Source organism: Leucopleurus acutus (genome assembly GCF_964270905.1).
Source record: "Leucopleurus acutus genome assembly, chromosome: X".
NCBI classification, from domain to species: Eukaryota; Metazoa; Chordata; class Mammalia; order Artiodactyla; family Delphinidae; genus Leucopleurus; species Leucopleurus acutus.
The window spans coordinates 14915695-14939041 of NC_139148.1; the positions used below are offsets into that span (position 1 = coordinate 14915695).

At 40.8% G+C, this 23347-nt stretch overlaps 1 protein-coding gene across 1 annotated transcript in view; it reads left to right on the top strand.

Annotated features, from left to right (window-relative positions):
• The window catches only part of CDKL5 (cyclin dependent kinase like 5), a gene marked incomplete at its 3' end in the record, with an annotated part of 182957 nt that extends 161132 nt beyond the window's left edge, over nucleotides 1–21825 (top strand). Inside the window, exons 13-19 of the mRNA XM_082864224.1 lie at nucleotides 2636–2737; nucleotides 3024–3129; nucleotides 6821–6944; nucleotides 13726–13825; nucleotides 17669–17791; nucleotides 18951–19070; nucleotides 21439–21825. Of these exons, the coding sequence (XP_082720350.1) occupies nucleotides 2636–2737; nucleotides 3024–3129; nucleotides 6821–6944; nucleotides 13726–13825; nucleotides 17669–17791; nucleotides 18951–19070; nucleotides 21439–21825 (1062 nt within the window). The remainder of the gene's footprint in view (nucleotides 1–2635; nucleotides 2738–3023; nucleotides 3130–6820; nucleotides 6945–13725; nucleotides 13826–17668; nucleotides 17792–18950; nucleotides 19071–21438) is intronic.
• Nucleotides 21826–23347: the final 1522 nt, after the last annotated feature.

The window sequence follows — 23347 nt, forward strand, 5'->3', positions numbered from 1 at the left end:
TATACATGATAAAAATGAACTAATTAAGAACCACATTTCTGTGGCACTGGCTATAAAAGGTACTTGAGGACAGGGAGAGGTCATTGTGAGCAGGAGCAATCAGAAGTGGCTTTAGGAGCAACTGAAGGTCTTGCTTAGAGCTCAGATGTGGAGAGAGGTTTTGTGGCTAAAGGATGAAGACGTATTCAGGCATTTACTGAGCTAGGCACAATGATAGGCTCTGATGAAAAAGATGTGGTCCCCGTCCTCTTAGAATGTATGGGCTGGAGGTGGTGGGATGACACTTGCCAATAGATAGGTAGTAATAATACTGTAAGGCTGCATGCCCACACTGTGCTAGAGCTGTGTGCACCGCAGGGGCAGAGGGGAACAGGGACAGAGGGGAGTGGCACAGTCCCAGCGGGGGGTTGTAGGAGGCCCCCAGGGGGCAGGGGTGGAATCTGAGCAGAAACTTCTGAGATGTTGGGGGTTTCACCAGTGGAAGAAAGTAGAGTGGACATCAGGAAAGAGGCTCGAGGGAGGGCCAAAAAGGGTATCTGGAAGTTAAGGAGGATAATTGAGACATTAAGTAGCATGGTGAGTTGTGGGATTGCAACTTTGGCCACGTGGCTTGAGTGAAAAAATGCAAGATTTAGAGTGGCTTTTGCAATAATCCAAGCATGGGGTGAGGAGAAATACGTTCTGGACTAAGTCAGTGCCAGTGGGAAGACAGAGAAAGTGTGGGTCTAAAGACTCCTCAGAAGTAGAAACGGGACTTGTGAATTGAAAGATTGAATATAGAAAAAAGGAAGCCTTCAAGCTTTCTCTTCTTGGAGCTCCTTTTCAGAGTAGAAGAGAGGACTTGAAGTCACCTCATTCAACCCCTCCATTGCACAGATGAGCATGCTGAGGCTCTGAGAGGTTAGGTGGATTGCCCGAGTTTACCCAACTAGTTCAGGGTGGAGCTGGGATCTTGAGGCAATGTCCAGGTCTGTAGGCCAGAGCTTTTTGCATCATGTCATGCTGACATATTGAGGTTGAAGAGTGACCCTGGGCCCCTATGCAGAGATGTTCTCCATGAGGTTGGAAAGACTGTCTGGGGCCCAGGTGAAAGGAGGGGTAGGAGATGTCATGATTGGAGTCAGAGCAGTCGTCAGAGGAGCCCCTCTAGAGAGAAGGGATCATTTAGGGCCTAGAAAGATCTCTAGAGTCTGGCAGCTACACATAGATGTTACATGGAGGTCAAAGCCAGTAAAGTGTGTTAGCATTAAGCATAGTGTAAATAGAGAAGAAGTTAAAAAAAAAAAAAACTATACCTTGGAAAATGGACAAATGGACTGGCTCTCTGAGAGTGCTAGAGAAAAGGCTTCATGAACATGGTGGAAATAAGCTAATTATAAAACAATAACTGTCGGCTAAACACAGATCCAACTGTTACTGAATTTTAAGTCCAGTTCAGGAAATGCAGTGCCAAGCTGCAAGAAAGTACAAGTTTAAAGGCACAAAGATGGCATATGGCTTGAAAAGTAACTGAAGCTGTGAATAATGATGGGAATCACTCTCTTGCAAAGTACTGTAGGCACCTTCAAGAGCAAGGGGACTGGACTGGCTCTGTCGCTTAGAGTTTATGTTAGATGTAGAGGTCTTTGTAAACAATGCATGTGATAAAATTCAAATGAGATCTTGTCACAAAGTAGAAAGAAGAAAGGCTACATTGGGTAATTTCCTGCCCAGAATCCTTTCGTAGTACATTTGGGGAGTGAGGGGAAGAAAGAGAAAACCATATTTTAAATCTCAAATAAACTGGTTTTGACACACCATGTAAGGCTCAAAATAATTTTCTGTGCATAATATACAGATATGCAATTCAGCTAGCTCCTCTGAATGGCTTGGTAATTTTATTCCTTAATCTTTTTTTTCTGAGGGTAGAAAATGCTACTTTCCCCTCAATGAACACGACTGTGGACCAAGGCTGCTTTTAGCTTGTGACTCACTTCCTTGAGAGAAATAGGTAGTGTCTCCGGAGATGAGTGCTGTCGTGATTATTAAGAAAATACATGAAGTATAAGTACCTTTAACCTAGAGAAGATTAAGAAGAGAACTTAAGTACAAAAACTGCAGTAGTTAGGGAATTTTTAAGACAAATTATTAAGGGTACTGATTCAATTCCTTGATATATCCAAAGAACATTTGTTTTCATCTTAATCTGCCATGTAAGTCCTTCATGAAATATAATTTTGCATCTGTAGTTCTTTTTTGAGAACTCAGCCTAAAATCTGCTAGAGAAATTTTGGATTAACTAACAGAATCTCTATTCTAATTGAGTGCTACTCAGACCATGACTTTCTAGATATTAGGAAGATAATTTTCTTTATTTTTAATAATTAATTGAACTATTTTCAGAGTAATTCATTCCCTGCTTACATTAACTTTAATGAGAATTTCACTTTCCATCTGTGTGACATTTGTTTGACTTATTTTACATTCATCAGATCATTCACTCTTTTATAGGACAATTTGTGTTTTAACCAATTCACATGTTTAATTTTAGCCAGTTAAGGTACTGGTTATACCAAATAAAACCCATGGCGATTTAGGTGATTTTCATCCCTAGGAACAGGACACTCTTATAAATCCTTTGAAATTTGACTTCCAGCCCGGAGAGCAACTGCCTCCAGAGATGACTGTGGCGCGATCTTCCGTTAAGGAGTCCTCCAGAGAAGGCACCACTTCATTCCATTCACGGCAGAAGTCTGAGGTCTGAATTTTCTAGAGCTGCTACCTTGTACAATAGAACATGTCTGTAAAGATTGGTCACTCAACATCATTACAGTCTACCTTGTAAGATTTATTCGTACCCAATCTACCACAGATTATTCGAACTGGCTTATAAAGTAAGCAGTTTTCCTCATGCCATAATTCTGAGTTTTCTCTTAAATAGATCCCGGAGTAAATTATAGATCAATTAGGCACCTTTCTACGTTCACAGGCTACCTCATTATCTCTCTGTTGTTTACTTTTTGTAAACCTATTTTTTATCTCAGGGTGGAGCGTATCATGACCCCCACTCTGATGATGGCACTGTCCCCAAAGAAAACAGACACCTGTACAATGATCCTGTTCCGAGGAGAGTTGGCAGCTTCTACCGAGGTAAACCCAGCTCCTAGCACCCATCAGGGTCCTCTCTTCTCTCCCCCTCACTACACATCCAGGCTGCACTCTCCCCTACATTTCACTGCCCTGACTTCCGGTAAGTGTCATTCTTACCTGCACTACTGCCTTCCACCTCGTCTCCCTGCCTTGGTTCCCTCTGTCTTAGTTCAGACCCTTGTGGCTTCTGACTTGGGTACTTTGAGTAGCCTCCCAACTGCTCTCCCTGTCTCTAAGGTCACCATCAAAACGGTCCCTGGAATGATCCTTCTGAAGCTGTGTTCTGACCACACCACTCATTCATTCGATTAAGTCATAACATATATATTTTTAAATTTATTTATTTTTGGCTGCGTCAGGTCTTAGTTGTGGCACGCGGGATCTTTCTTTGTGGCACGCAGGCTCTTCACTGTGGCACGGGGGCTTCTCTCTAGTTGTTGCGCGCAGGCTCCAGAGCGCGTGGACTCTGTAGTTGCAGCGCGCAGGCTTAGTTGCCCTGCGGCATGTGGGATCTTAGCTCCCCGACCAGGAATTGAACCTGCGTCCCCTGCATTGGAAGGCGGATTCTTAACCACTGGACCACCAGGGAAGTCCCAAGTCTTAAAATATTTATCGATGTCACTTGTATGTCTGACACTTCTAATTTAGAACATCAGTGAACAAGACAGCCAAAGGTCTCGACCCTCACAGAGCTCACATTCTCATGAGGAGAGAGCAACACTAAATGTAATAATTACATAGAGCAGTAAAAGATAATAAATGCTACAGGGAAAAAAATACAGCAGGACAATCCATTGCCTCCACCCCAGCCCCAGTCCTCTATCTCTCATCTGCTGAGAGTCCTCTGGCGACTTCCCATTGGCATCAGGACAAAATCTGAGTTCCCTAAGATGGCATTCTAGACTTTCTCTGCCCTGGCCCTTGCTATCCTCTCCAGCTCCTCCTCCTCCACTCTGGTGCCCAGCCTGTGGGACTCACACAGGCCGTGCCCTCCTCTGACCTGAATGCAGTACTCCCCCTGCTTGGACAACTTGTTTCTGTCCCTTTTGAGATTCTGCTTTGAGGTCCTCTGCAGTGTGATGGCTTCCCTGCCCACCTAGGTGAAGTGAAGTGTTCCCTCTTTTGTTCCGCCCATGGCCCTCTGTCTCTAACATGACACACACCACATGGTACTGATTCTTTGTTTGCATTTCTCTCTCACAAGGTTACAAGGCCCTTTACCTTTTCCTCTTTTACCGTCATTGACTAGCACACTGCCTGGCAATTTCATAAATATTTGTTGATTGGATGAAAGAAAATCTTCAAGTGTACTTGCATGACCTTAAAAATGTGCTTTTGGGCTTCCCTGGTGGTGCAGTGGTTGAGAGTCCGCCTACTGATGCAGGGGACATGGGTTCATGCCCCGGCCCGGGAAGATCCCACATACCGCGGAGTGGCTGGGCCCGTGAGCCATGGCCGCTGAGCCTGCGCGTCCGGAGCCTGTGCTCCGCAACGGGAGAGACCATGACAGTGAGAGGCCCGCATACCATAAAAACAAACAAACAAAAAAACAAAAAATGTGCTTTGATGTTTGACAACTGTAACAGATGTTTCAGTGGCTGAATGGATTTAGGACAGATTGAGAGAGAAAGGTATCACCTTTAAGGAGCTATGTAGTAATAGAGTGGGAGCCCCCAGGAATCCTCAGACCCTAGTGGTGAGACTGGCAGTAAGCCCACTCAGTAAGCCTCCTGAGTCCGTGAGGCTCAACTTCTCAAAGCCTCCTTCAAAGGTCACCACAACCTTCTACAGTTGCCACATCCACACTGCCCACCTTCTCATTATTCTGTTGATCTGGGAGGACAGCTGGAAAGGGCAGGAACTGGGGGGTAACACGGACAACTTCTTGGTCATTTTAACTAGGAACCTGAGCTAAATAAATGCATACAAGTGTTATGCAGGACATAATGTATATTGAATGATAAGGCTACTCTGTTCCCTCCTAGCCCAACCTTTGAGAAAAGTATAAGGCATTGAATATGCCTTTTGATGCATTTATTATTCTTTTTTCTGATGCCATGGGTACTTTAGAACCTTATGGGACTAAAATTTTAATTCATATTAAAGTTAATTAAACATGGGACTTCCCTGGTGGCACAGTGGTTAAGAATCCGCCTGCCAGTGCAGGGGACACAGGTTCAAGCCCTGGTCCACGAAGATCCCACATGCCGCGGAGCAACTAAGCCCATGCGCCACAACTACTGAGCCTGCGCCCTAGAGCCCGCGAGTCACAACTACTGAGCCCGTGCACCACAACTACTGAAGCCCGCGTGCTCTAGGGCCTGCGTGCCGCAGCCACTGAGCCCATGTGCCTAGAGCCCATGCTCCACAACAAGAGAAGCCACCCAATGAGAAGCCCTTGCACCGCAATGAAGAGTAGCCCCCATTCACCACAATAGAGAAAGCCCACGTGCAGCAACGAAGACCCAACACAGCCAAAAATAAATAAAAAATTTTTTTAAAGTTAATTAAACAAAATATTGTAGTGTACATATAAGCAAGTCTTTTCTTCTCTCACTGTAAGTTTTACGTCCAAAGTGGATCATACATGTTTTATTTCTATAGATGTCTGGAGAGTATACTTTAATATTAAAATGTTAACTAAGTTTTCAATTAATTAATTAGTCCTTGACTTCTAGAAACACAGTTTTATTTTGATTGCAAGTGAATTAACTAGGTTACTATCAGCAAAGCCCCTCATAATCGAGTTCACTGTTTGGCAGGAAGAACATTTTTATTTTGGAAAGTCCAGAAATAGAAGGAAAAGATTTAACTAGGTGAAACATTTGGAGACATCGCTTGTTTCAATCATGCTACTAAATCTAACTGGATGAAGATTTAGTGGTATCATTGAAACGACAGATTTTTTAGTATATTTCCCATTTTCAGTCCTGCTGGCCAAGAGTCAAGTAGTATGGTGTCATTTGTCTTTATATACAGCCTGTATATTCCTTTTGTGATGAAATTTGCAATATATTTTCATTTATGACCAAGCTTAGAAATTGATAGAAAAAGATAATACCCACCCACCCCCCAAAGAAAAGCAGAAAAGTATTTACTCACATACATTGTGGTTTGTCTTTTTGTTTATTCCTGGATTGAAAACTTAGAGAAAAATAGTATTTTTGTAAAAATAACCAAATTTCTTTGGAATTGAGTTTTTAAAAATATAAAATTGATGCCACCTCCCAAGTGGCAAGGGTTAAACTGTAGTTTGTGTATTCCAGTACACATACTGTTAAGAATCACTTCACACTAAGAATAGATTTTACGTAGTTGGGCCTATGATGTAAGAAAGCCTCAACTTAAAAGAATGTCAAAACAGGGAGATGGGGATCATATTCATACTTTTAAGTCTCCTACGATGTTCTCCAGTTTATCAGCTGATATATCAATTTATGCCTTGAATATATATTGCCTGGTGTTAATTGACCCTTGCAAGTTACTGTCATAGGCAGTTGGAGGTGGGGGGAATGCTCCCTAGAATGCCTCCAGCCTCAGAAAACGTACGAGTTATATGAAGGGCAAATAAGGATTTTGACTTATCTTTTTGTTAGTTTATTTTGTTTGTGTGAGAGAAAGTGCAATAGAACAACATGAGAACTGCTTTAACCAAAAGAGTATATCAGTGGCTTACTTTTTCTTCATTCAGTGCCATCTCCACGTCCAGATAATTCTTTCCATGAAAATAATGTGTCAACCAGAGTCTCTTCCCTACCGTCAGAAAGCAGTTCTGGAACTAATCACTCAAAAAGACAACCAGCATTTGATCCATGGTGGGTATTTTAGCTTGTTTTTACTCTTCTTTTTTCTAATTGTAGATTTTAGATTTCATAGAAATTCTGGATAAAACTTTTTAGCATTCTTTCCCCTGCTAGGCCTTTCTTTCTAAAGAGAGATTGTTTAATAAGGGAAATGTGATTTGTCATTATTTGTAATAGTTTCTTTCATGTTCACCATTTATATTAAATACGATGTAAAAGAAAGAAAATATCCTGGGTCAGTACATACCTCATAAGTCTTCCATCGCCTTCTTCTGACATGATTGATGTCCTTTGCTGTCTTCTCCACTTGTTGCTGTTGAATCATGTAGGAGACACTTTGCTTAGCTCTTTGTGTGCACTGTCTCACTCAGTACTCACAATCAGCCTTTGAAGTAGGGGTGCCTCCCACTCTCCAGATGAGGAAACTGCAGCTTAGAAAAGGTAAGGAGCCTGCCTGGTGCTGAACAGCCAGAAACAGGGAGGAGGGAGCCGGGATCTAGACCTAGATGCGTTCTGACTCCGAAGCTCATGTCCTGTACTTCTGTGCCGCCTGACTTTCATTCAGGGTGAAAAGAGAGAAATAGGGGAACAACCCTTCATGCTACCACAAAAATGTACTGGTAGTCAGAGGATAAAATGATGTGCCAGTTTTGCTTATCCTTTAATCTTTGTGTCATATGTAATAAAAATTTAAGGAGAGAATTATAACATACATCAAGTCTCATTAGCAGATCTTGTCTTGGGGTAGGACTATTTTTTTAATAATGTAGACTTTATATTCTCAGCTCCCCAGAAAGACTTCCCAGAATCTAGATGTGAGGGGTGTTTAAGTATTTCATACAGCTGCTAAGCTCCCCACCAAGAGAATAAAATGGTGCCTCATTGTAACTCACTGAATTGAGAACGAGACCAATCTGTCAGATTCCATCTCTGCTGTTTACTGCCAGAATTCACACAATTTGGACCCTGTTGGCAGGGTTATATCAAGGTTTCAGTGTTACCATGCCCTATGCGGAAAATAACTTACTTATTTTTACAATAATAAAAACGGTTTTCTTAAAGCTATGAATACTTTTTCTTTTGTAAGCATACTTTATATCTATCGCCTTATTTATAAAATGAGAGTTTTAACATTAATGACTCAGAGGTTAGACCCTGGAAATAGGATATCTTGACTAGTGTCACCTTTTGGCCATGTGACCTTCAGTTCTCTGCCCCTCAGTTTCCTTGTCTGTAAAATGGGCTAAGAATAGCACCTCCCTCATGGGTAAATATGATCGTTAAATGAAGTCAAACATCAAAAGCATCTAGAGCAGTGCCTGGCACCGTTGTGACTTGTTAACGTTAGCAGCCGTGGTTTTTGCCATTAATGTTCTCTAACTTCAGTATGACTTGCCAGGTGTCTCCTCTCCACTTACTTTGCTGATGAACTTCAGTGCATTCTTCCAACGTGTAACAGTAGACAAGATCTATACATTAACCTGAGAGCACAGGTACAACTTCTTTAAGTTAATGGCGTTGACAGTTTTCAAGTGTGGTTTTGACAAGCCGTGAGAATAGTATCTAAGTTGTGAGAACACAGAAGTTCAGATGGAATTGTTTTTCGTCTTGGTCATTGCATGATGAAGTGGTGATGGTTTAAAAGTGCGTCGATTGCATGTTAACATAGTCATATGAAAATTAGGTAGGTCAGATCAAAACTAAATCCAAATGTGGGATTAACAGTCTTAACAGCATATTGAAAAAAAAAAAAAACAACAGCATATTGTTTCTGTCTTTTTGATAATCAGTTTAAGTAGAGCTTGTTTAGACCTAGATATGTGTAGAAACCTAACAACAATTGTTTTAAAAAAGAGGCACAGTTGGGATGCTGAACTTTAGATAAGTCTTCATCAAGTCACCTTTACTCTGATACTGCTGTTATGAGGCTTGAGAGAATTCCAGAATTGCCAGGGATGAATTGGCTATATTCTTTTGTTCCTACTACCCCTCATGATAATGCTGCTATGATAGTTCTCCACGCATCATATCTAACTTAGTCTAAGTCATCCATTAAGCTTGACTTGTCTTGGATTTTTTTCTTGAACAATATCTCTCATTGGTTCACCATATTTATATTTGAGAGAAATGCCTTTTGATAACTGTTACAAAAACATGAACAAACCATGGTGACATAGTGAATTGCTGTTCCTAAATTATCACTTACCTAAGAGCAGTCTGTTTCTCCTTGTTAGTAGTACTTCCATTTCTTTGGAGAAGAGGATATTTGTACAGTGTCCACATTTCTTACAGTAGAAAAATCAAGCTACTATGTCATACTTTAAAGTGATAAATGGATAGTGTAGTATGATACACAGAGCTGTTATTCTGGCCATCTCAGCTGTCCAGAATCCAGTTAAGAACTGGGAGATAAGCCAAAATATTTCAGAACAACAAAAATAGGGTTAATGCAGTCAGATTGATCATCTTTACTAACGGGAAAACACCTCCACCCTCCCTGTGAGCCTGTTTATTCTTCTTTTATGCACAGTTCTAGCAGTTGGCACTGAGGTTGTCAGGCAAGAAATAATCCCAGGTAACAGTACAGTGTGCAGAGGGAGAAGGATTCTAAACAATAGCTGTAGAGAGAAGAGAGGTATTTTTGCTTTTTCTCAGGCCCCAGTGGGAAAATCATTTCTAGCTGTATGGTCTTATACATAGCAGAGATATCCATGTAGAGTATATATCTTTAAAATAGGCTGCTCTTACTTTCCATAAAAAGACAAAGTGTTTAGAAAGACTGCTGTCAAAATTGGGTTAAAAATTGACACTTAAATAGTAAACCAAATTAATTAGAAATCCCAGTCGTTGAGATAAGTGAAGAATTGCTGTCACTCGCACAATCCCAGGCTTTCTCTTCTTGTAAAGTTATGAAGACATTGGTATCCATTATTGCTTGTCCTGATAACTCGCAGAATTACTCCTGTAGAATTAGTCACTGACTTCCTACTCTCAGACATTAGCCGACCCACCCTAGTCACACTGGCAGGGCGGGAGGGTGGCAGGACAAGTGTCACAGAGTAAGCATCTCTCCTCTTCTGCGCGCCTTCATGCTGCTGCTTTTGGGGAGATTATGCTGGCACTTCCTGGCCCTCCGTCAAACCTGTGGGTCTCTTGCCTTGAGTCTGTGAGCAGCCTGAGGTCACACTCCTTGTTTTAGTTTTTCTCTGTATCTCCAACACTTAACACAGATCCTGATGCATACACAGTACTCTGTAAGTGTTGGTTGGCTTTGATTCAGTCAGTTTTAATTCCTTCCTTTTTTTAGGTGAGTCTTTTGAATTCTCTTTCCTCTTAACCCCTTATGGAAGTAGTAGCTGTTGTGGTAGATACTGTTTGAGTCCCATGACTGTTCAGGAAGGAGACTGTTATTGTTAACCGCTCCCTCCACCCACACACACACACACACTCCTCCCCCATCATCCTCGCTGCCCACCCCACCCCCCACTGTGCCAAGTGACTAGCTGGGTGGTCCTTCTGAAAGCTCCTGTCCCTGTGATTTATGTGATCACCCACTTGCCCTTCTCTTGTGCTGCTCCTCTTGAACCCATCTGTTGCCTGTACAGTTAGCTCAGCTCAGCACACAACTGTTGACCGTACCAGGTAGAATCAATAACAGGGTCCAGAATTCACAAATGAGATTAAGTCGTGCGGCGACTCTTACCCTTTGGGTGCACTGCTGGTTATAGATGTTCAAGTCTTTTCATTCATTTGTACAGCACACAGCTTTTTAGGTGCCTGTGTTCCAGGCAGCTTCTCTCCATCCCTAAGTGTCTCTCACAGGCTTTTCCTCTTATGTTTTTCTGTTAATTCTCTGTATGTGTATGATTCAATGTAGCTTCTCCCTCTCTTTGTCTTTTCCCTCTCTGTCTCCCTCTCTCTCCCCGACTGGCACTCTTTCTTTCTCTCTGACTTCCTTTTGTGTCTTTTGTGATGCGTGCATACTCACACCTTACACCTAGCTTTCATCCACTAGTCCAAGGGTAATTTATTTTATTTTTGCTTTGGCCCCTGCAATCTTTTCCCACCTGGATCTTGGCCCTACCGCCTCTCTGCAGCTCCAGTTTGAGGATGTTTTCCTCATCATTCCCCTTTCCCCCGGGCTCTAGTTTATCCAGTTCCTCTGAAGAGACCCTGCGGAGAGTCTTTGATTCATCCTCTGTGTTTTGGGGACACAAGGAACTGCAAACACCGGGCTTTTTGTCCTGCTGCTTCTTCTCTTTCAGTACCCTTCCCCCACCCCCCCATCCTCTCACTTTCATTTTATTGGACAGACTCTTCTTCCTACCCAAATCCTGCTCTTCCTAGGACTAGTGTCTCAAGCCTTCACTTCCTCTCATGCCAATGTTAACATTCTTATAGTAACGCCCATTCCCATCCTGAGATTGTGGTCATGATGAATGTGTCCCCCTTAAAGATTTCCTGGGTTGGCAGAAAGCACTTTAACTACTGACCCTCAGCAGACCTTTGAGATTTTGTTAGACTTTAATTCTGATTAGCAAAAACTTCTACCCGTTAATCTGAGTACTCTGTTGTGCTTCTAGGTTATGTGCAGACCCCATTATGGAAGGGCATAAGCTATATCATAAGCATATATTCTTTAACTTCTGGAAGTTACAGAACATTAGGAATAGTATTGCTGGTTGGACTAGATGCTCTCTAAGGTTACTTTCAATTCTAAGAGTGGTGCTTTTGTGATTCCAGCAAACTACTTACACTGTTTTGCTGTGTTCCGTAGAACCCTCACATAACTGAATGCTGTGGCCTGGAATTTAGTTTAGGGCAGTCTGTCTTTAGGCCCCATCCAAGGGTTTCATCTCCTTAATCTCAACAGTACTTGTCATAAGAAACTTTGACCGAATAGGCCCAGTCTGTCATTAGGATGAGAGTGCTTTTTCCAGCACTACAACACTGAGTTTAAAGAATCTTTAACTTTTCACTATTCCATTCTCACTCATTCCATCATGTCTGAAGCTTTTTAGCTTTCAAAATTGTATATGCATCATTCTGAGTCCCAGTGCTAATTATTTTATTGGTTGTGTTGTATTACAAAACTTTAACTTCAGAACTTGGAACTCTCTCAGTGAGGTTTAAAATGGCAGGTCCTAATGAGTTTCAAGAACACTTGAGCCTACAGTACATGTTTTTCCTTCTTTGGTATTCCCATTAACTTTTAGGCCAAACACTTGAGAAGAAATGACCATGGCTCCTTCAAACAGTCATGGTTTTTACTTCTTGTTTTTTGTGTGTTTGTCTCTCTCTCTCTCTAAATTGTTTCCCTTGTGGTCTTTGATCATGAGTTCGTGGCTTTTCAAATGAATTTTGTGTGGTTTGTAAAACCTTTTTATTATATCTGCAGTACATGTTTGTTGTTTGAAATTAAAAAGAAGTAACAACAAATCACCAATAATCCTACTACCCAGAAATGATAACTATTAAGATTTTAAAAAATTTTCTTCCTGCTTTTTAAAAAACGTGTGTATATATACACATATATGCCTTTTTTTAAAAATACAGTTGGGCTCATATTATGTAGAAAGTTTTGAATCCTGATGTTTTCACTTCATATTGTAGTTGGAATATTCCTTCATATTAGTGAAAAATCTGTGAAGATGTGATTTTTAAAAATAGCTTCATGGTGTTTTCTATCATGTGGATCTGTAATGGTTTGTATAGATGTTTTCTGCCTTCACAGAGGTTTAATCAAGTAAAGGATGCTGGTTTGCTCATGTTTTTTTAGATGTTCTGGTAACTTTACTGTTCAGTACTCTAAAACCATAAATATGAATGAATTCTGTCACTGTTAATGTTTCTACTCTTGATTTTGGGGAATAGCTAATAGAAGGAATTCAGTCATTTGAGAAAATGGTTTTCCACAGTCATCTAGATGTTCAAATTCAAAATAGGGCCCGTGGAATGTGCCTTTTTCGAGAATGACACCATTCCAGTTGTTTTTTAAAGACCGTAAATTAATTTAAGTAATATAGGGCCTCTGTTAACATACAAGTAGTCACCTTCTTGGGGCTGAGGTGTCTTGTTTGCTCTCTTTTAATATCTCCTATTTGTATTAAAATATCTGGTGGTGTCAGTGGTATGAAGCTTAATGTCGTTATTTTCAGTTAGAAGCTTTTTTTTCAGAAGAGTGCTTTGTATTAAAGCATTCATCCTGTCTCCATTTTTTCATACCTTATCTATTTTTTATTTAGTTTTAATAAATATATATAAGATTTTTATAAAGGGATTTTCCAGTTTCAGGCAATTTTTACTTTTATTTGTAAGGTTTATGTAGCAGTATTGATTTTTTTTTTTTAATGTTCAGTACCTTGGCAAGCCACTAATAATGAACTTGTTAAGCTGGTTTTTAAAAGGTAAATAGAAAAACGAAGATACTGAAAATGTTTCTGTTTCTCTCAGAGGGTTACAGAAAAGCCATCCTTCAAAGCGTGTGCTTTTCAGACTCTCTGATTCTGAGGTTTTCAACAGCATGAAAATGGTCCTGCGGCATAGATACAGATCATTTGTAATAATGCTCAAATTGCTCGTTCAAGTGGACCTTTGCCAAAAGGCTAATCATTAACCATGGTTGATGAGATTCAGTTCCTTCTGTGGTTTTTAGAGGCTCTTTACCTATGTGCTTGATTCTTCATGGCTATTTGAACCTGGTGTCATGCATTTTTAGTCTTCATTATGTTTGTCATATAATGGCAGGAGAATGATTGAAAGATCAATATGATAAAAATGTCTTCCCATTTAGGAAAAGTCCTGAAAACATTAGTCATTCTGAACAACTCAAGGAAAAGGAAAAACAAGGTTTTTTCAGGTCAATGAAAAAGAAAAAGAAGAAATCTCAAACAGTAAGTAGATGGCCAGTTTCTATTTACAGTGGCATCCGTATGAGTCTGCATTAGTCTGTGGGTACTTTACACTTTGTATGTGACAAAGTGAATTATTTTCTTATTGAGACTTAACATGCATATACTGTATATGTTTCTCTCTCAAATTCTATACAACTATCCTCCTCTCACAGAGCCTTTTCTAGGTTCAACAGAATCTCCAGGAATAGAAGAAATTTAATTTGGATGAAAGAGAATGCTTTAACCCTTTCTCAATAAACATCTTATCCATGTGGGTTTATATTCATGTAAAAACTATGAAGCTGCAGGATTTATTTCTCTCTGAGGGTTAAAGATACGTGAAAATTTAGGAAATGGTTTTGGTTTGTGTTTAAATCTTAAAATTCTTAACTAACCATCGTTCGTTGTTCTCCGCTGGCTGGTTATCTGATTCCCATGTTGACAAGTGCATTTCTGGGCTGCCTAGTCACAGACAGGTCATAGTATTTGACATTTCAGGGCTTGCTTTAGTAGGACATGTTTATCTTGTGATTGAACTGTGAAATGGAATGAGTCTCATTTCCTGAGAGCCCTCCACCTGAACCAAGGGCTGGGTGCATGGAACTGTGCAGGTCACATCACTGAACGAACCAGGCAAGGATTCTGCTGGTTAGTGACGTGAGAACACGTGGGGAAGCCAGGCCTCCAGGCCAGCAGGAACGTCTTCACCCACACAAGGCGTTCTTCCTCCTTTGCTTTATGACACGTTTGAGACTAGACAAGGTTGAGTCAGCCATTTTATATTATTTTGTTTCTAGTTTTACTTCATACGTGATTGACTCTCGTTTATTTAAAAAGGAAAAAGGCATAATCAAAATGACCTACCCAGATGGACGTCATTGATTTCATCTCTTAAGTTGAATAGATTAGACTCAGTTTTTCTGAGGTCTGTTCCGTTACGAAAAGTCTCGGATTATGAATCAATGGTGAGTAAAGATGAGATAGATGATAGTAAAAAGGAATATAATATTTGAAGTAAGGATTTAATTAAGGCCTTCCTCGATTACCTTTCTAGATTACTCTTTACTTGCTTGTTTGTTAAATTTATGATGTCACTATAATATAAATATGAGCTCATTACAGAAAAATTGAGAAAAAAAATGATCATTTCTAATCTCACCACCCTATCACAACTAGTATTAGGATTTTGGTATATTTCCTCCTAGCTTTTTGGCCTGTGCATATGTTTATGGAAAGAAGGTGGTTTTTTAGTTTGTTTTAAATAATAGTAGTCATTCTAGTATAATTTTGTATTCTGGCTTTTTAATAGTATTTCTGTCACACATACACACAATATGTACGTTACTACACAGATTTTATTATCTTCATTTTAATGGCTGCATAATATTCCTGAAATGTTTATTTAGAAAAAAAGCAAAACCTGCCTATATGGCTAACTGAAACTCACTTAAAGTAGAAGGTCCAGTCAAGATGTCACTTAGTTGCATATTAACTACATATGTTATTTAGACCAGATGAACAAAATAGACCTGATTTGAAGTAGAGAAGTTTAAAATATGTAAAGTGCTATTAAAACTTATATCATCATCTGTGGAACATATTTATCCATCATGAACATTAAACTTAGACTACCTCCTCCTAACCACTGTTATTTTTATTTCGAGTTTGTTTTTGTTCTTAACCTCAGGCCCATAGCCATTGTGGGGTGATTAAGTGGAAGAAAATAGCAAGGACACAGGAATTGAAGGTGTTTTTGTGTGTAGATTTAGCTTTTGATATCTGCCTTAGACCCACGTTAAACCTGCGGCTCACCATGGCATGAGTCAAGTATGTACATGTTGACTGACTATTATTCAAGATCTGGTTCAAATTTTAGATGTTTAAATAGTGTAGAGTAGGGTAAATAGGAAATTTACTATTCTCTAACATACTCTCCACTTGAACTCAGACATTTTTAGGGTTTCATACTTTTCTTTTTTGATATGTAAAGCAACTGCAAAATATCTCTGCACAGGTCACAGTGACTTAAGCCTTCCAAACCAAAAGTTGTTTATACCCTCTGCATTTTTTTTAATTAAAAGAGGAAAAAAAATGTTTAAAGGACTTTGATATCTAGAGTAAGATTTCCAAAAAGCACTCAGCATAGTACTTCCTGGCAGACCTCAGGCTCCCAGGCTTGACATTGTGTTAACTCTGCCTCCTTCACATGAGCATTGGAACAGAATTAAATTTAACTTTTCTTCACTCTCTAGAACTCAGCAAAAGGAAACTAGGTAAATGAACTTTGAAAGATTTAAAGCATTGTGGCCTTTGCATAAGAGTCAACAAAATGGTAATCTGATACCCAGTGCACAGAGAGTAGCCTCTGTGGGTCCTAAATCTAGTTTAACCCCTTTATTTTGCTAACTGCCCAGGCAAGTTGTGACCTGCCCAAAGTTGCACAATCAGTTGGGAGAACGGGAGGTGGGTTCTCCTGAATAGTAGGCCTAGCTCAGTCCCTGCCAGGGGCCCAGCGGTGCGGAGCGCGCCGGCTACTTGTCTTTTTTTTTTTTAATTGAAATATAATTGATTTACAATATTATATTTGTTTCAGGTGTACAGCATAACGATTCAGTATTTTTGCAGTTTACACTCAAAAGTTATTATAAGATAATGGCTAGAATTCCCTGTGCTATACATTATATCCTTGTTGCTTCTCTATTTTATTTTATTTTATTTTTTATTGGAGTATAGTTGATTTCCAATGTTGTGTCACTTTTTGCTGTACAGCAAAGTGAATCAGTTATACATATACGTGTCTGAGGGCTTTCTTGTGGCCTCCTTAGACATGCAAGTTAAACTCTTCCTGGATCCCTGTCTTGGGAGCAGGAAACCTTATGGGCTATTTTACTTGAATGTCTTCATACACACCAATAAAAGATGATCTGAACACCTTCATATACATTCTGGTTCTCTGACAATTGAAATATCCAAAACAGGGAAAAGTCGTGCCAGAAAATCATTCTGTATTGTAAAGATGCCTGCTTTGACTCAAGCAAATCTGGAAGCCTCCTTGGGAAATCTGGCTTCAGTTCCACACTCAGACAGTTACATAAGCCCTCAGAGCATATGGTGACTTTGCCAACTTGGTAATTTTACCCTAGTTAGTATCTCAACTGGTAATCATGCTTCAGTTTAAGGATTGAACTTTCTGTTTCTTCACTTTTGTGGCGTATTCTGAATTGTGCCAGCTATTTTCCATGGGGTGAATACTTCTCACAGTGTAGAACCAGGCTTCTTCCTCAACGGTAGAATCCTGCAATATTGATATATTCCTCTTCCAAGTGATGTTTTCTGGTTCAAGAGTTGACCACGTTCAGAAAGGTTTGCGGTGTCTTTTTCTTTTTTCCTAATAGACCGGCAGATTACATGGTAGATTATTTAGTTGCTTAAGACCTCTGGCAATTAGGAAAAGATTGAAGCTAATCAGTAGCCCTTTAAACATAATTCTTTGTAGCAGTCCTATTTCTGATAATAAATAAATAAATCCTTAAATGTTTTGTAAGCTTAATGTGAATATATGTGTGTAGGTCTCTAGAGACATTCCTGCTATAGGTATTGAGCCTGTCCAAATGTTCTTTATATACACAGAAGTTTCTACATGTCTTGAATTTTACATTGTTGGCATCTTCATGTCCAGGTGAGAAATGAAACAGAACCTCTCAAGATGCACACACAGCACAGAGATTCTTTCAGTGACTGTTAATATTTAACAATTTGAGAGCATCCAAGGGCTAGGAGTTTCGATAAGAACACCTTCTTTTTTTTCCTTGGCAATTAGTTTATTTGTATCTTATATTGCAGACAGATTCCACCAACGGGGAGAATCCAAGCATCAAGAAATCCCTCTTTCCTCTTTTTAATTCAAAGAATCATTTAAAGCATAGTTCTTCTTTGAAAAAGCTTCCTGTAGTCACTCCACCCATGGTACCCATTTTTACGTATGGTAGCCCTGAAAACTGCTCCAGTAAACTTGTTTTACTGATGACAACAGCATGTCTTTTATTTTCATGGGGTCATATTCTCTTTGTGCTAGTTAAGTACCTGAGCCAGTTCCATAAATTCACTGAGATACAAATTCTTCGACACTCTGGATTTCCTGAATCAGTTAAGGAGGTTGAAGCATAAAAGGCTATTAAACAAACAAACTAGTGAAAGGCTAGTTTGGGTTGTCTGATTAGCCAGTTGTTGGCAGACAGTATTCATAAAATCCCTTATTTCCTGTAAAGAATTTGATTAACATTTACAATTAACAAATGTCTTTTGGTTTGGCTCACAAAGTTTGTTAACACTTGGTTGGCAGTGTGTCTCTTTGAAACCAAGTGAAATTGACCAAATTGGGTGAGCTTGCAGGCTCCATGAAAAAACAGCTTCTGTTAGTTGGTGATTTGCTCTTTCCTTGCCTGGCTCTAGCTTTTGCTGGTCACTTAGTTGAAGGCCAGGGCTTTTGCACTCTCCTCTGTCCACCAGAATCGGCGAGTGGACCAATTGCATTCGTCTGGAATTTGTGGCACAAATTTCTAGCACTTACATAGTGCATAATGCTAAACCCAGATTTACTGGGTAGTGTCTTGGGAATATGATTCAAACCATACTTTCTCACTTTGCTATCCTTAAAAGCCTGCTAGACTTCTTTGGCACCACCAAACACAGTGTATGGATCATTTTCCCAGCAGGAACAAATTTTTGTTTTATTGAACTGGTTCATAACCTAACTGCAATATGGAATGAGGATACGGCAGCAATTCCTGGTACAGCTCAATTTAACTGCTCTCTCTTACAGCGACTAAAACTAACAGCATGGGAATGCTTTAAGGGTTGAGGTTTAACAAAGCTGCATGACATCTGCCAATTTTTCCTAATGCAGGGAAAATTATTAAGAGGGCAGCAGACTTTAACTAGCATCACTTGCATTGTGAACATTGGGAGAGTTGTGATTTCTTTTTTTATTGAGTCGTCTTTGGAGGGGAGGGGGGTGAGTTTTGGTTTGGTTTGATTTGCTTTCGTTCTCCTCTTGCGTGTGGTTGCATATCCTATTTAGGCTTACTGGTGTGATTATTGAATCCTTGTCCATATTCTGCTCTAGGTGCCCAATTCTGACGGCCCTGATCTTCTGACATTACAGAAAGCCATTCACTCTGCTAGCACCCCAAGCAGCAGACCAAAGGAGTGGCGTCCTGAGAAGATCTCTGATCTACAGACCCAAGTGAGTGGTGCCTGCATCACTCCTAGACTCTCAGACTCTGCAGTGACCGGTCTCTCCTGAAGAGAGGACAGGGTTGAGAAATTTAGCCTCTCAATGTTACAGCAAGGCTGAGAGTCTGCCCAGAATATACCCTCAGAAATAGCCAGATGCATCTTGGTAGTCCAGATGAATGGAGGAAAAAAGTGAGCTTCTATTAGTCTTCACCTGCGGTTAGGGGGAGGACGATTAAGGGGAATGAATAAGATACGGTTCCAGTCCACAAAAACTCTGCAGCCTAGGAGAGAGAGAAAATTCACAAATGACCATAATTCATGGTAAAAGTGAAGCGTACCATAAAATGTAGGGGAGGGTAAGAGAAGGTAGTGCGAAGATTAAGGGTTCGTTAAAGGTGGTAGCCTACAAACTGCGCCTTGAAAGACAGATATAATAAGTTTTCTGAAAGACTGTTTAAGCTTCTGAAATCCGTACTAGTTTTGATAGAAAACCGGCAAACATTCGCATTAGGAACTGCATATTAGAAAGTATGTATAGTCGCGTTTCTCTGCCATAATGGGGGAATAAGCAGAATCCGAATCCATAAATTTTTCAGGTAACTGAGGTCTTATCTCCTTGAAGCAACCTGTTTTGATGGAAATTTTTAAATATTGTATCTTTTCAGCGTCCCATAATGAGCATAGTAACATAATCTAACTTGTTTTTGATTATATTCAATATTTTATAAATCTCTTAGTCCTCTGTACTGAAATTTCTCACAACCCTCATGAGCTTTTGAGGCTGTAGGGTTACTTGTGCCTATAAATGACCATGGATTTCTGTGATTCGGAGGAGTAGGTTCTATTTTATAGGTTTATTGTTTACTCTCTAACTATAAGCTGTTACTTAGAGCTGCTGAGAAGAGCTCCCTAAATTTCAACTGTATTTGCCCAGCCATTTATATTTTCTGCTTCTAACATAATATTGGCTGGAGGGGCGAAGACAGTGTAGAGAACCAGATATCCCAGTTATTGGACGTGTACCCGAACTAAAAGCACAAGGCTGTGAGTGAGAGGGCCTGATGTTCTATTCCTCATTTATTTAAAAAAGAGAGAGAGAGAGAGAAAGAGAAAGAGAGAGAGAGAGAAAGTACAGGGTTTTAGAACCTTCTTTGTGTAACCACTTCTTTTGCCGAGAAGCTCTTTTCAGGTAACTTTATATCTCCATCTGAACTATTGTGATTGTTCAATAGTTACATGTGGTCAGGGCTGTAAAAATCACCAGGAATGACCATGGAGGATGCTTCCCCAGGAGCGATTTCTACTCGAGTCAGTGCTCAAGCAGTAGCCCCTGGATTTCAATGCCCTGTGCCTCCGACTCTTTAGTATTTCTTGAGATTATCAACATTTTACTTTGCTGAGCCCTTAAAAGCCTTGAGGCCCTTGAGGATTGGCAGCCGGAGGTGCCTCAGGCTGGGGCTTCGACCCACGTGCCGGGGTCCGCGGTGAGGGCCTTGAATGTCAGGGTGCTATCCCATGCCTCTTCTGACGGTGACCCCATCAAGCCTGATAAAGAGGAAAGGGGTGTGAGTCAACTTTGGCCAGTGAGGAGCCTGTGGGGCAGATGGCTTCTGGGACCCTCCCTCCTGTTTTGAAGTCCCCCCCACAGTGCAGCACCCCATGAGGCGAAGGCTCCCTATGAGTGAATTGTGTTTTAGAGTCTCTAGGGCTTTTGCTTATTTCTGTGTGCTTTGCATTTTTAGTGCCCAAACTTTACCTCCCCCTCAAAACAGTAAAACACCAAAAAAATGATAAAGTGCAGAAAGGGAACACTGGGATTTTGCAATGCCAAGGGAAAGGGAAAATCAGGGAGATAAGAACAGAAAGGGGTACACAATTTTTAGCCGAGTATGTTGCTACCTATTGAAACATTACATTTTTTCAGTTACTCTTGCCGCTAGACATGGTGGAGTGGCTGAATTTTAGCAGGTGAAATCTAAGTGGCAGCTTTATGCAGAGTTGTCGGGAAGGAAGTCTTCTCGAAAGGGAGAAGCACATCCCTTCTTTTGCTTCTTTCTGATGGTTGGCGCATGAGACCTCCCCCCTCCCCCCCATAAAGATGGGATGCAGCCAGATAGAAGGTGCCTAAGCCTTTGATCAGTCATCATACCAGCTCTAGATTTCTTCTACGTTTCTAGGCTTTTTCATTAAAGAAAAATAACTCCAATCTTGCCTGAAAAAGAACAAAAGAACAGATAAGGCTGGACTGGCCCGTCCTCCCCCACACCCGCCCTCCCTGGCTCCACACGGTCATCTCAGGTCTGTGCTCCGTTTCCTCCCAGCTTTCAAGTCTACTCTAAATTAAATCCTACATGCACCCTCATCTTTTCTTTCAGAGCCAGCCATTAAAATCACTGCGCAAGCTGTTACATCTCTCTTCAGCCTCAAATCACCCGGCTTCCTCAGACCCCCGCTTCCAGCCCTTAACAACTCAACAAGCCAAAAATTCCTTCTCAGAAATTCGGATTCACCCACTGAGCCAGGCCTCTGGTGGGAGCAGTAACATCCGGCAGGAGCCAACACCAAAGGGCAGGCCGGCCCTCCAGCTGCCAGGTCAGATGGACCCTGGTTGGCACGTGTCGTCTGTGACCCGGAGTGCCACAGAGGGGCCTTCCTACTCTGAACAGCTGGGTGCCAAGAGTGGGCCAAACGGGCACCCTTATAACAGAACAAATAGGTCCCGAATGCCAAATCTGAATGATTTAAAAGAGACAGCCTTGTAATGTGTGCTGGAGTGGGGGTGGGGGGGAAAGGGACAATCCGGTTAGGAGGGGAGGGGCAGGGGTGGGGTGGGTGGAGAATGGGCGGGGCCGGGGTGGTAAGCCAGTATTTTCAGCTTTATCAAGGTGTGTGCAATATTGTATGTGTGGAGCCAGCTGGCTCCTCACGGCCACAAATGCTAGTCAGGGATCTTAGAGCCACAGGAGTTCCTTAGGGATCACCAGTCCCCACGAGTCTTGTGTGAGAGTGGATAGTGTGCAGCTGAGGAAGAAGACACTTTTGCCAGGTTCTCCCCCTTAGGTTCCAGCTCTAGTGCAATCGCCGTTGAACTTGGGAAAGCCAGGATGTGTTTTGGCACTGCAAGGGATAGAAAAATATGTGTTGACCAATGTCCTTACCACAGATTTTTTTCCGCCTAGACTAAATGTGGGGTTTATTGTAATCCAAGAGTATCCCTTTGAAGGGTTAGCAGATGAACTAACTGTATGTCTTAAATTGTTTTCTAAACTTCCATATTTGATAGGGTTTGTAACATTTATTTATAATTAATTAATATTGTACTGTTATAATCATACCTTTTCTGTTAAACGTAAAGTTATTTTGAGCTGTTTGGAACATTGTGAAGCAGTGGGACAGCTACAGTAGTTTCTATAAAAACTAAACAGTAACGTTTATATATTGCATCAGGAGTATTTTATTCTATATATAAATATATATATGGTAAATATCTGTCTGTTTTATAAATATAATCATTTAAAGAAAGTATCGTTATGACACTATCTGCCATATTTTTATACATTTGTGATATGAAGTGAGTATTATACTTCTAATCAAGGGAGTTGAATTGTGGCTGCTCGTGACTGTAACCGTAGGAACCTTGCTAAACTTTCAGGCGACAGCGGCAGCTTGTAGACACGATCCTTGGTAGCAGACGAGATGCAGCATCTCCTTCTGAACCCACAGGGAAAGAAAGTTGGCTAGGCCAGTGAGAACTCCAGCAGGCCTGTTCCGTCCTCACACAGTTGGCTCCTCTTCGTGTCCAGGGACGTTCCTTGCACCTGAGGGGAGAACAGATCCAGGGTTACTCATGGGGTCTTTGTAGAGAGAATGTGCTCTTCTACTTAGCATTAGCATAGGGCATAGACCAAAGATTTGCCAGTGAACATTCCTAGTTGCGAGGTTGTAAAAGGTATCTGCAGATCTTGCAAACCAGCTCTATGCTCCTGAATCCTGTGCACTGTACTGGAGACTCTTGGCTGGTAGCGTGTGAGATACATGTGTGGCATTTCTATTTCTAAATGCTTTTTTTGTTATCGCTCTTTCCAATATATTTAAAAGGCTCCTGAAGCAATTCCAGATGTAGAGAAAATTGCTGTACTCATCTTCCTGAGACGGTCCATTTGTAACAAGTTTATCATGCACATCAATAAACACACATACACGCACACACACGTGGCCAGAACAGGACTTACCTTTCCCTCATTTGATCTCCTTCAACTCCCAGGTTATTCCCAAGTATCATCA